Consider the following 13,893-nt stretch of genomic DNA (forward strand, 5'->3'; position numbering starts at 1 on the left):
AAAAATAGGCAATTGTATGGTCAAATCCGTAGCAAAATCGTAGCTAACACCCTGTTTGCTACGGATTTGCTACGAATATAATCCGTAGGTACAAGTCTCGTAGCTAACTTATTTGCAACGGTTTGTTGCTAGGGAATCACAATTTTGCAACGAATTTAGCTACAAAAAAAGTTGTCGTTATTATAGCTATATTAGCTACAGATTTTGCTATAAAATTGTTTTCTACGTATTTTAGATATTGGCTATTAAATCACAAAATTGCAGATTTACACACAACAAGAATAAGCAATGATATCATTCTTTTGGAGTTCCATTGGTGCAATGAAATAAGTATTTAGCAAAGAATAACTGAACCAGAAACAATATTTGACCTATTAATTTCCTTCAAGGCTTCAATTAGGACAGAAACTAACCACATAAATGTCAAGTAGCGGTCATTTTGCAATATTGAATGCATGTAGAACCAAGGCTTCTTTTTTCATTGCTCCAAGCAAAATCTGACTTTATGCCCTAATTTTGAAATGAGCAACTTGCCACTCACCATGACTCCAAATCTGAAAACAAAAGAAAAGGGAACACTCGCGTCAAAAGACAACCCCAAAAGAAAAAAAGCAATAACCATAAAACAATGTTAAAATTTATACCACGAATGCATCTCAAATCTCAATTGCAGATTGATGATACATAAAATTAAGATCATACTAGCTTTCACTAAAATACAAGTTTGATATCGATTTGTTGAGCTGTAACATCCATTAGTAGGATTGGAATTAATTTGTTCGAGAAGGAAATTAAATTGGGTAAAAATTAATTTCTAGAAGAGGGAAATTAATTTGGGGAAAAATTTAGGAAGATTGGAATATAAAACTTGGAGGAAGTTTTAAATTATTCTAGAAAAATATTTTTGGGGGAAAACACGTGTGATGAAAATTTTCGTACCATGAACATTTTAGTGGCATACAGATTTTAAATTTTACTAACAATGTCAATAGGTAAAGAAAAAATATGGCATACATAAATTCTCATAAAAGAAACTCTATATTAGTAACACAAAAAATAATAAATGTCTTAAAAAATGTATATCAAGCAAATATGATATACAAATAAAAACTTATATTAGTGACACAAAAGTCAAAGGTCATTAAACGCGTGTGTCACGACTTTTATATTTTATAATGTATGAAGGGTCCTTCGTTATATCAGATTATCATTCCTTCGTTATATTAGATGTAATGGTGACCACTAACAAGTCATAGATGTCTTAATGGGCCATATTGAACTATGATAGAATTCGTGAGCCATGATGATTTTTATTATGTCCTATTTTGTTTTAATGGATTGTAGAGTCATGTTAAAAATAATAAACAATAACATGACATGGATGTCTTAATGGCCATAGTATATTATCATCATCATCATCCTTGAACATAAGGCACGTAACACTCAGTCATTGGAACACAAGCTCATTGGTGCATGTACCCTTGTCTTTCGGTTATCAACGCCACCACATGATGGCTGATTAACCTTCCACCACTTTTAACGTTATTTTCACGAAATTGGTAAAATAACGTCAAAATTAGTGCAATTTCACTTTCGCCCACCCGAGGGCCCACACGTACATAAATTATATGCATGCACAGCAAGTAGGGCATATTAATGGCCATATTAGACCTTGATAAGTCTTAATTGACCATGAAGGATGTCATATTGCATTTTAAAGGGTTATATTAGGTTGTAATGCATCATATAAGACGTAACGTTAATAACATGTAGTAAATGTCTTATTGGGCCGTATTGGGCCTTGAAAGAACTCAATGGGCCATTACGGGCCTTGATAAATCGTAGTGGACCATTATGAGTTTTGTTATGCCATATTGAGTTTCAATGAGTTGTGGTGAGTTGTATCAGATGTAATGGACAATAACATATATACATAAAGTGTCCGGTTCAATGGTCGATCTTGTTCTGAAAACAAGTTTTTAAATGGTGGGTCTAGTTAGTTCTTGGAGATCTTATTAAGTATATTATTAACTTATCTTTGTTACATTTTTTTTTATTATTTGACTTTAAGATAGTGTGCTATGGATTTTTGCTACCGAGTTATGAAAATAATTTTACATTATCGTTTCTTGATTTTTATACGAATTTATTTAATCATTTTTAAATCATTAATTTCTCGATGTAGCTACGGATTTGCTACATATTTCATTGAATTCTTTTGTAACTTTATTTATTGATTTTTGCTACCAATTTTGCAACGAATATAATTAAAACTTTTCTCTCACTATTTTATTTACTCAGGGTTGCTATCAGTTTGCTACGAATTTACTAAACTTTTCAAGAAAATATATTTTTTTAATGGATTTGCTACGGGTTTTGCTACCAATTTTATGAAGTTGTTTTTTATTATTCTTATATTCTCAAGTTTGCTACGGATTTTGCTACCGATTTTATGAAGTTGTTTTTATTATTTTTATTTTTTCAAATTTGTTACGGATTTTGCTACAGAAATTATGATGCAATTTTTAATATTTTTATTTTCTCAAGTATGCTACGGACTTTCATTTGCAACGGAATATGCGTAGCTAAATCATAGCAAAATGTGTGCCTAGCTAATCCATAGCTACTTCGTAGCAAAATTTGCAACCAACTTTTTCCGTAGCTAAAAGTCTGTACCTAATACCTGTTTGTGTAGTAGTGGTGGCGGATCCATAAAATTTAGCCAGTGGGTGCAAAAAAAGGTACCTAGAACCCGCCAATTCAAACTAAAACAAGTCAAACAAAAATGGGTCGGATCAAACCGAAACGGGTCGAGTCAAAAATTTACATTAAACAAACTACGTATAAAAATGCAAACAATAAATTTCATTAAAGATAAACAAAATACAAATTACAACTGACCGCTACGTGATTTTATCTTTTGAAAACAGTCAATTATAGTTTCATTCGTAACACTTAAAAGTGCTTCTTTTTCAACATTACAAATTACACAAGCATTCAAAATATCTTTGGATGGGTCACTAAATTGTTTTTGGATGGGTCACTAAATTTTTTTATGGGTCATTTGGGTCTTTGGACCTAATAAATTACAAATTTTTAAAATAAACTTTACTTGAGTGGGTGCAAACGCTCCCCCCTAACCAAACACTGGATCCGCCCCTGTTTGCCACCCTTAAGTTAAACAAAAGATTAATAGTATTTTGCACTACAATAATGTTGATAAGATTGGGGAAGCCACTGACATGATAACAATTCAGAAACCAAACTACAAGGGTATTCAGGCGTTCACGGCTTCACGTTTCGTCATTGCCAACCCAACCCTTCACCGATGATTTTCTCCATGCTATTTCTGTTCGGTGATACAGATGATGGAAGGAGAGAGATATATGAGGGGCCTTGACTAGTCATATGCACTTTTATATATATACTTGACAATCTTTTATTGATCCATTTATTCTTCATACCTACATAAACCTTTATACACCATAACGCCCTAGGAACACAACAATATACTTGTATTAATAGAAAGTTTTAACTGACTAAAGAATCAACTAACCATTTTAGTTTCGTCTATGCCTACACATGAAGGTCAGACTACCTATAAATACACAACTCGTTTATAACTCATTTACTTTACTTCCGTTTAAACATTCTTGGGTGCCCACTTTCACACTCGCGATACCCAAAGGTCAAAACCCCTACGTATACCGTTGTTTTGCAAGTCGATAACTTTAGCTTTATTAGAAAGATAGATTTAACATCATCATCACCGTGTTAATTATTCAATTATGCATAATATAGCATATAATGAAAGAACTTTGCATCAAATAGACATCTATTCTATATATCTAAAGGCAGGATGCCCTATGTAAACTATTCAAGAAGGGATATTTAGCTTTTGAATGAGATTGAGGGCATAATCCCTACTGGCCTGAGGTTAGACACTAGGCTTAAAATCAGGTTTTAGAATTAATGAACAAGCTACAAGGAACTTCTTTACAGGCTTGCATTTTGGTAATAGTTTTAAACGATTCTTGTCGCCTTCGCTTACATTATTTTTGCTATTTTATTAACTTCTTTTTGACAAGAATCTACAGAAAAGGCGGCAGTAGCAGCTTGCTAATCATCAACGGCTTCTTTTCCTAACTTTTTGTAATAATTTGCCAATGATTTTATTAGTCTGTGTGATAAGAACATATCCCTTGATCAATAAATAACTTTTCTTCTTATTTTGTACCAGAATCTTTGATTAAGTGGACTAAAGGAACGTACAAAGGTGACATAGGTATAAAAGTAATATAGACGAAAATATCTACTTATAACTTGAAGGAATTAGGAATTTATATTTCAAACAAATAACATATACCTATGCATCAACGGTGTGAATTTCATGAACGACATGGATAACACAAAATGAATCCAGCACAAAATTCAAGGGTTTGAATTGGGTATATTGTTAATGAGTTTTGGCTATTACAATTTACAATTATACATAAGGGTGTATTTGTAGACTAAATAATTAGGGTTCCTCTAATTCTAAAACATGGACCAAAGGAAAACTCCTAAAATAGTATTTTGGCAAGTTGCCAAAAACAAATAATCTAGCACAAAATGGTTTAGGGTTAGGTCGGCTGCCCTTTTCTCCCATCAACCCTAGGCACATTACTTTCTAATGTTTCAATATTTTTAGTATTCCTACTATGCCAAGTTTAGGATGCTTGCAGTAGAGGTGCACAAATCGGTTTTTTTAAAAAAACCGGTTTGGTTAATAACCGGACTGGTTTTTCTTGGCCTGGAAAAAAACCGGTTTTTAAATAACCGGACCGGTTTATTAACCGGTTTTTTTGGTGCAAAACTCTGACCGGTCTAACCGGTTAGGACCGGTTTAGAAACCGGTTAGAACCGGTTAATAACCGGTTTTTTTAATTAACCGGTTTTTTTTTAAAATAACCGGTTAATAACCGGTTTTTTTCATAATAACCGGTTTTAAAATTAACCGGTTTTTTCCATAACCGGTTCAGTAACCGGTTTTTTCTCTAGAACTTGTAACCGATATACGAACCGGCGGTTACTAAACCGGTCAAACCGGTTTTTAAATAACCGGTTTTTGTAAAAACCGGTTTTCGGTTTAAACCGTTGAACCGGTTCACCAACCGGTTTTTTTGCCCATCTCTAGCTTGCAGTATTAAAAGGTCATTAGATTTCGAAATATCTTTTTATGCTCAAATCGGGTCTGAAGACATTAAGACACCATATACTCTAATTTCTTTGATCACTAAGAATCTGGCTCTGTTCGTATCTAACTGGTATAAAAAATTGTGACAGATCAGGCATATGAATTCACTATTCACTACTATCCATAAATACCATTTACTATCCATAGACATCATTCACATGGAAAATGCTATTCATGTCAAAAAAATATTGTTCACATTGTGAAATCAGATTTAATATTTCTTTTTATTTTATGGTCCTCTCATAGTTTCTATATAGTACTAAAGTGAAAGTAAACAACATATAATATGCATTTAGTGCTACGAAAGCTCATTAGCATTTTTACCCTATATTTTAGACCCTTTTTGGTGAAGATTTGACTTAACCCAACACCACCCGACCCATTAAAAACACCATCATCCCTCCCGTTAAAGTCAAAACATAAGTTATCACTTACATGATGGTTGTTTTTAATGTTTATTTTTGTTTTCTTTTATTTTAGATCATTTGCTCACGTTCATGGGCAAGCTACCTTAATAGCTAAAACACATGACCACCACTCGGTGACTGCAAAGTCGGGAGTAAGAAGGACAACCCAGAAAGCGAAGGGGATTTAATAAAGTGTGTGAATATAAGAAGTGTTATTTTTACAAGGAATAAGTTAGGTTTCGGGGACGAAACCTCTTTAAGGAGGGAAGACTTGTAACATCCCAAAATTTCAAAAGTAATATTAATTATATTATTTAATATTGATGGGAAAGGTTTACTCGGGTTAGTGGGAAAATAATAAGATTAAGTAAGGGTTAATACAAGTCGGGCTTGTGTTGGCTTAAGTAATATGGGTAATGGACTTGGGTGAAAATAGAAGGAAGATAGACCATGGGCTCAAGCCCATGACCCATCATGTAAATACCTTCATTATGCCTAAATCATTCATTTACACATATTCCATACACCACCCAAAACACACACTTAGCTCTCTCTTCTCCTACTTTCTCTCTCTAGCCTAAACCAAGAAGAAGAATCCATCCCGACCCGAGGTATGATAGTATGATGTTGTTTATACTCAAACCTGTTAGATTTTGTCACGAAACGACGAGCCGACACCGTTAAACCGTTAAAGTCATGAGATCCGGGTGGAATCGGGTATAACCGAACCTAAGATAAGCTTATGGATCACCCTAGCTCAGATCTGGATCGAACGGGACGAAAAACGGTGAAAATGGTGGTGAAATAAGCAAGATCTCACGTTTCTGGCGAGATCCCGTTATTCCGGCAGTGGCGGCGCCAGAGAATGTGGTACGAGGTTTAGATCTTGTCAAGGAATGTTCTGACCTAACCCTAGTTCGTTAGCGGGAATGTGACGAACCAACCTTAGTTCGTTAACGGAAACATAACGAATTAGCAATTATTCGTTATGACCTTTCTTTAAGCAGGGATAACGAACTAGAGGCAACTCGTTAAGTTGATTCGTTAACAGGAGCTTAACGAACTAATCTCAGTTCGTTTTGTTAATTCGTTAAGGAATGAATGATGAACTAAACCCAGTTCGTTAAGTAGTTCATTAAGGGAGAACTGACGAATTAACCCCCAGTTCGTTAAGGGTTCAGTTTGTTAAGGTTTCAATTCGTTAAGGCTTCAGTTCGTTAAGGGTCCAGTTCGTTATGAGGACTGGTTCGTTATGTGGTCCAATTCGTTAAGGACATGGTAACGAACTAGAAGTTTGGCAGAATTACAGAATGGTCCCTGGACTTAGAGAAGAATGATATAATTGCATAGTAGTCCTTGGACTTTGATAATTTATGAATGATACCTTTAAAGGTTAATGCGTAACGATTAACTAATCGGGTAATGATTCAATGAAGTAAAACCAGCTTAGACGCATAAGGCTAATTAAGTAGCAATGAGAATAACTAGAGTAGTATTTGATATTCAATTATTAAACAGTTAGTCGCGCACAGCTCGAGAAGGAATAACCAGTAGCAGAAGAAGTAACCGAGTTCATGTGAGTTTCTAGCCCCATTCCTTGTTATGTTTTCGGGAATGTGTGCATACTCGATGTGATAGTTAATACACTTACCTTAAATGGTAAGTGTATGCCATGTACGATATATGTGATAGATACAAATGATTGCTTGTCGGTACGTGAACGATCTTCGGATATTGCACGTACTGCCAGGTTATAAATAAAGATATGAATATTGTACGTAATGTAAGATGATTGCTTGTCGGTACGTGAACGATCTTCGGATATTGCACGCACTGCCAAGTTATAAATAAATATATGAATATTGTATGAAAAGAAAGGATGATTGCTTGTCGATACATGAACGATCTCTGGATATTGCATGTATTGCCAAGAATAGTGATTGTCTCCTTATATGGATATTAAATAATAAATTATGTACAGAGTTCCTTCTACGGATAATATATAGAGTGTTCCTTTAATGGAAAGCATAGAGTGTTCCTTTAATGGAAAGCATAATGTTCCTTTAATGGAAAGCACAGTGTTCCTTTAATGGAAAGCATAGTGTTGCTTAAATGGAAAAATAGTGTTCCTTCTATGGAAACTATAGGATGTTCCTTCTATGGAAGTATATAGAGTGTCCTTCTATGTATAATATATACAGAGCGTCCTTCTATGGAGAATATAAAGAATGGGCAATAGCCATGGTTCTTTTAATAGATATTATGTGACGTTCCTCTTATGGATATTTATACAAGGTTAAGATATTAATATGTACCTTCGGATATGTATGTATATGAATGTAATTGTATGTATGGTATGATGTATGATTAACTAGAACTCACTCAGCGTAGCTGACTTTTAGTATGCACGCAGGTAAATGAGTTTAATGAGCTAGCATGAGGAGGGCACATGGCATGGATCGAACGGCTGTCATTTGAAGATGGAAGAAATGATGTTTTAAATATGATGTTTTATGTTATGGATTTAAAGAAAGGATTAAAGGTTTTGTAACGAATGATTTAAGCTAATGTTTTCGCGAAAGTTTTAATGAACTCTGATTTGTAGAATTGTGTTTATGAGTAAATCCGACGTTAAAGTAGGGCTACCGGGTACGGGGCCTTACACAATACTGTAATTTTCATCAAATCTCATACACTGTTCCCATCAATTCCGTCCACCTTCACCATGACCGTTCATCAATCCGTCACCATCCAACGATTATGTCCACCGTCCACCATTCAACTATTTTGTCCACCATACACCATCTTCCTCTATCACGACTTGATCACATGTCACTTGATAAAATTGACCAATTGAAATTGAAATTGTTGAACTAATTGATCAATTAAACTTTGAAATTGGTCCAACTAATCATTAATTTGAAGTTTCAATTGATCAATTTTGAGTTTTGAGTGATGGGTTTTAACTAAACGTTTAAAGTTTTAAGCGCCATTTGCAGAAACCCAGTTGCAGACATTCCATATTTTGTTCATATGATAGAATCAATGATCAAATTAACGGTCGATTGACGATTGTTTGATGATTACGAGATTATATAAAGAAATTCAGTGTTCAATTTTATGTTACAGGTGTTTAATTTTTTTTGTTAGTTTTAGAATTCTGAACACCCAGAACTTCTTAGAACTTCTAAACTTTATCAGAACTTTTAAACTTTTTGAACACCCAGAACTTCTAAACCTTTTTGAACACCCAGAACTTCTTAGAACTTCTAAACTTTATCAGCACTTCTAAACCTTTTTGAACACCCAGAACTTCTTAGAACTTCTAAACTTTTATAAACACCCAGAACTTCTTAGAACGTATTAAAACATTTAAAGATGTTCATTTTTTTAACACCTAGAACTTCTTTGAATTTATTAGAACGTTTAAAGATGTTCTTTTTTGGTCAGAACGTTTAAAGGTCTTCAGTTTTGTTTCAGAACGTTTAAACATAATATTTTGAACCCTAATCAGAGCTCGATTGAGTGCATTATTTCTGCAATTCCATAATAGATTGATGAATCTAAATACTTCTACACATCAATTCGATTGATTAAATCATCATTTTTTGATCAATTTTGAAGAATTCTTGATGTTCAACGCCGTTTAATTTTGATTTGGTTTTTGACTTTAGAGATTTCATACTTTAAGCTGTGATTAGAGTTTAGAAATTGGATTAGATTGAGCAACGAGTTCCGAATTTGGATCAGAGTCGATTTGTAATCGACGAATTTTGATCGCGAACTACTGTTGGGTTATTTACGAAATTGTCACCGCATGTTTTTTAATCTAACGCTCTGGAAGGTCACCTACGTAATGTATGATAAGCCATTATTGTACGTTAACTCTCCCACCCATATACACACACACACACACACACTAGTTTGAGGCCCGTGTATTACACGAGTAATTGTTGAAAATTTTAAACTTTGACCATAAAGTGAAATACAGTCAACAAATTGATCATATATTGTTCATACAATTACAATTAAATTAAAATTACATAACTAATTGTAGGACCGGTTCGGGACTCGGTTTCCCAACGATTCACGGGGCAACGTGTTAGAGTGCGGAATCCTCTAACACGGCGATTCGGTGGTGATCAACGGGCACGTAGGTACGATTCCTAAAGGTGTTTGACGCCTAGGATTGGAGGAAACGACCAAGAACACGAAGAACGCTCGAGAGTGTTTCGGGAGGCTGCTGCTTCTCTGATTTTCGTGAATGTGAGTTGTGTTGAAAAGCCTCCGTGAAATTTCCTAAGTAACGTTTATATATCGAAAACTGGTTCGATCGAATGAGATACCCATTCGATCGAATGAGATCTGATTCGATCGAATCAGTGACTAACACGTTGCCCCGTGAATCGTTGGGAAACCGAAGTCCCGAACCGGTCCTACACTAATATTACACAAATATGTTACAAATAGGTAAAAACTTTCTTTTACACCACATTTGTACGGGATTTTATTAGCAGGTATACAATGTTTATCAAAAATTAAAATTTTTAGTCCATGTCTGCTTGTAACTCTTAATAAAGTAACATATAGGCCTGCTTATAACTCTTAATATAGCTATATATAGTTGTCTGTGTGACAAAAAAGGTTCTCCAAGTACTACTAAAAAAATCATACAGATAAAATATCATAGCTTTTAATCAATTAATATGATGTCATTTGAGAATATCTCCTCATATTTATAAAAAAACATGATTATCCCAAAAACCATATACCTGAACTTTGATGATTTAATTATCCTTAAAATCTTTACAATTTGAAATTGATTGATCATGATAAATTTGTTGTCATTAATATTCTGTGTATGACAAATTTTTAATTGACTTTATATTTTACAATTAAAAATTGTATAATAAAGCAACATAAAAACTGAAAATTTAAATATAACAAAATGATTTGTTTATTTCATATGAATGTAACTGCCAGGAAAATGAAAAATACATACTAACATTAAAACCATGTTCAAATAATAGTGATTATTCTGAGTTAATAGAATATTAGAAAATTTAAAGTTGCATAAAGTGAATGTAGTGATTCTTATTTATAATCGTTGAAAGTAGGGCTACCACTTTTACCCGTAACATGAAACCCAATCCAAGAAAACCCATACCTAAACCCAAACTAACCTGACCCGAGAAACTCGAACCTAAGAAAATACTAACCCGAACCTGAACCAAAGTAATTAGGGTTGGTTCTTAGGTCCAAATTCTATGTTTTAGGTCAACCCAAAAACTTTTAGTTTTAAAATCATATGTATTTTTAGGTATTAAAGGCTAAGCCTTAGTCACTGACGTTATCAGAATTTAGTCCAAGTCGATTGTTCTCATTCCACATATTATGGAGCGAATGTTTATTGTTTATTATTTTGAATATAAACCATAATAAACACTTTAATTAACACCTCAAAATTCACTAATCGTCTATTGTCAATCCATATGGAGAATACTTATTATATGTAGTAATGGATTTAGTTGGAATAAACCTATAATTCTAATGTCATATATTGAAATGACTTAGAAAACAAAGACCATGTATGAAAATTGGTTGAAAAAAGGTGAGAAGTGTTATGGTATTGACAAGTGGCAAAAATGGTAGGCTTTTATTAGAATATATCTATATTACATTATAATACATATAGCCAACCTTTTTTCTCCCCTCACTCTCTTTCTTAAGACGCCCTAATATTCAATGTCCATTAAGGTCTCCAACGTATTCATAATATTTTCCGGCGAATTCAATTCAACGCCGACTGTTGGCACTAATTTCATCGATTGAAACGTTAAATCAATTGAAGACGTATCTTCAGTCATCGTTAACCCTTACAAATATAACCACAACTCCTACCCTCCTTCAGTAACCAAGGTTCCTTCTATGCCCACAACCGATAAATGATTATAGGTAATCTTACATTTCATACAACCGATTGTTAGGGTTATTTGAAATCAATAAGTAATTTGTGTTTATTTTCTCATGTTTCAGAAGATTATATTTGCCAACCTTCAATTGCAATCAAGCTATGGTGAAATCCTAATCAATTCCTTTTAATTCATGTTTGTTTGTTTATTATTGCAAAGCTTCTAATTTCATTTTTGTGCAATAGGTGTATGGTTTAGGGTTACTATCATCAACAATTTAGATTCTCTGTTTTACACCGGGACGATTACAGACTAACGGCAGATAGACGGGCAACAAGCTGCGCCGCTACCCCCTTCTGAATAGCAAACCCTACCCTACTAAACACAACGTTCCCTTTAGCATGGGCGGAGTTACTGCTGACCACCTGCTGAACCCGCTTAAGGAACTGAACCGCGTCAGGGCCGAGAGCGCCAAAGGTGTCAAAAGCAAACGGTATGAACACGTGCTGATTCTCAAGGCAAGCTTTCTCGTGCTTAGCTACTTTACCCACCTCTGCCTTGTTTATCGCATGAACCACCACAAACCCATGGTCCCGTAGCCCAACGAGGGGGGACACACCTGTCAAATCAACGCACGCGTGCTTCCCTTTTTCCCATCCAAAAACAAGAATGTCAGCGGGTCGTAGGGTTGATCTCCCATCTAAAGGGTCGGTTAAGAAGTTCACCGGGGCTTCCTTTTTTGCCGAGATCCCGGCCCGCTTAAGGACGTCGTAAAGCACATCTCGAACTAGATCATGTCGATATTTAAAGCCTGGTAATTCTTTGCAATGGACTGCATGCTCCCCAAAAGAATCCAAACAAGCCTTTCGGCATACGGGACACGGGTCATCCACCGGGAAAAGGGGTACCATCAACCGGTATTTGAGGATGGCCCGATGTTCCACTGGCGACATACATTGACCTAAACCTTCAATGGGAACAACTGACAGGAAATCCAGAGCGTGAGGGGCACGTAAACACTCAAACACGGCTCGCTGTCGCGGGGACAAAGCGAACTTCTCTTCAACTGTCTTGACGATTTCACCATATAAGGCATTCGCCAAAATTTTCTGGGCTTTAGGAGGGGCGGTGTCTTTAAAGTCGAAACCGCCAAGATCAAGATCAGGAAGAGAATAATGCAGGGTATCCAACGCACCCCTATAATCAGAGTCAAACAACCCACCCCCACACTCCCGTAGGATGTGGTCTTGAAGAGCCCAAGATTGGGCCCTTGAAGCCACAAAAGCGTAGGAAGAGGCATCCTCGGCCGAGCAAATCCCAAGACCCCCAAAACGGGTTGGGAGGGAAGCTAACCTCCATTGGAGGTCCCCAAAAAAGGCACCACCACAAACAACAATGTCCTCGATCGCTTTTCGAAGACCCGTGTTAAAAACAGAGACGGCTCCTCCGACATAGGAAGGCTGACACGTCCTAAGCCCAAACAGTAGTTTAGCGACCCCCATACACGAACGAAGCAAGAGGAGTTCACTTTGAGGGTCACGAAGGCCTTTGAGGTATTCCATCAGCTCAACCGCACGTTTTGCTCTTTTGAGGGCCAAGCCACTAATAAACTCCTCGTTTCTACTGACAGCACCACCCAAAAGTTTCACACCATGCACCGGCCTACCAATCTCCCGCTGAAATAAACCCTCTTGAGTCTTCGCCCCATCACATGTAAGCCAAAAAACTTCAGTTTTTTTATGTTGAGAAGGAGGCCCAAAGAGGGGCCCTACACTCTGATGATGTCTAAAGCCTTGGCAACCTGAGTAGCGTCTCCAATAAGGGTCCCATCATCCAGGTACCAGGCGTGAAAAAGAAGCTTACAACGATCTCTGATTCGGTGGACAAGGGGGTGTAAAACAAGAGCAAACACGAGAGGCCCTAAGGGATCCCCTTGCTGAACCCCTGTGGAAGACCAAATATTATCATTTCCCACATAAAGCCTAGCTGGTTGCCCGTATAAAAAATCAACCCAAGCAGAGATGGATGGACACATTTTCCTTACCTCATTTAAAAGAGCAGTTATATCCACAAGGTTAAAGGCATTCGAAAAATCGACGGTAAGCATAGCCAACGACCCGTCTCGGTGGTGCGCATTTACAAACCTATTTGCAACTTTTTTTGTGTGTCCGGCTTAACTGCAGGTTCTTTCTTTGACCTATCCTTCGCTTGTTGTTTTGTGTTTTTTGGATGTTTATATTGTAATCTTCACTTAGGTTTCTACAGATTGCCGTTTTCGGTCGGGTCACAACCTTGGTTAATGATTTAAGGAATATTGGATTTTAATAATCCCTATTGA

General features: G+C 35.9%; 1 protein-coding gene across 1 annotated transcript; it reads right to left on the reverse strand.

Annotated features, from left to right (window-relative positions):
- Positions 1–11,860: 11,860 nt before the first annotated feature.
- Positions 11,861–13,590, reverse strand: LOC143602539 (uncharacterized). The gene is made up of 2 exons (XM_077079607.1): positions 13,357–13,590; positions 11,861–13,252 (listed from the first exon to the last, which is right to left on the reverse strand). The coding sequence occupies exons 1-2, from the start codon at positions 13,588–13,590 to the stop codon at positions 11,861–11,863; spliced, it is 1,626 nt and encodes a 541-aa protein (XP_076935722.1).
- Positions 13,591–13,893: the final 303 nt, after the last annotated feature.

The sequence above is a fragment of the Bidens hawaiensis genome, unplaced genomic scaffold (genome assembly GCF_021521415.1).
Source record: "Bidens hawaiensis isolate Kalapana, Puna unplaced genomic scaffold, B.hawaiensis_p1.1 tig00059124_1, whole genome shotgun sequence".
NCBI classification, from domain to species: Eukaryota; Viridiplantae; Streptophyta; class Magnoliopsida; order Asterales; family Asteraceae; genus Bidens; species Bidens hawaiensis.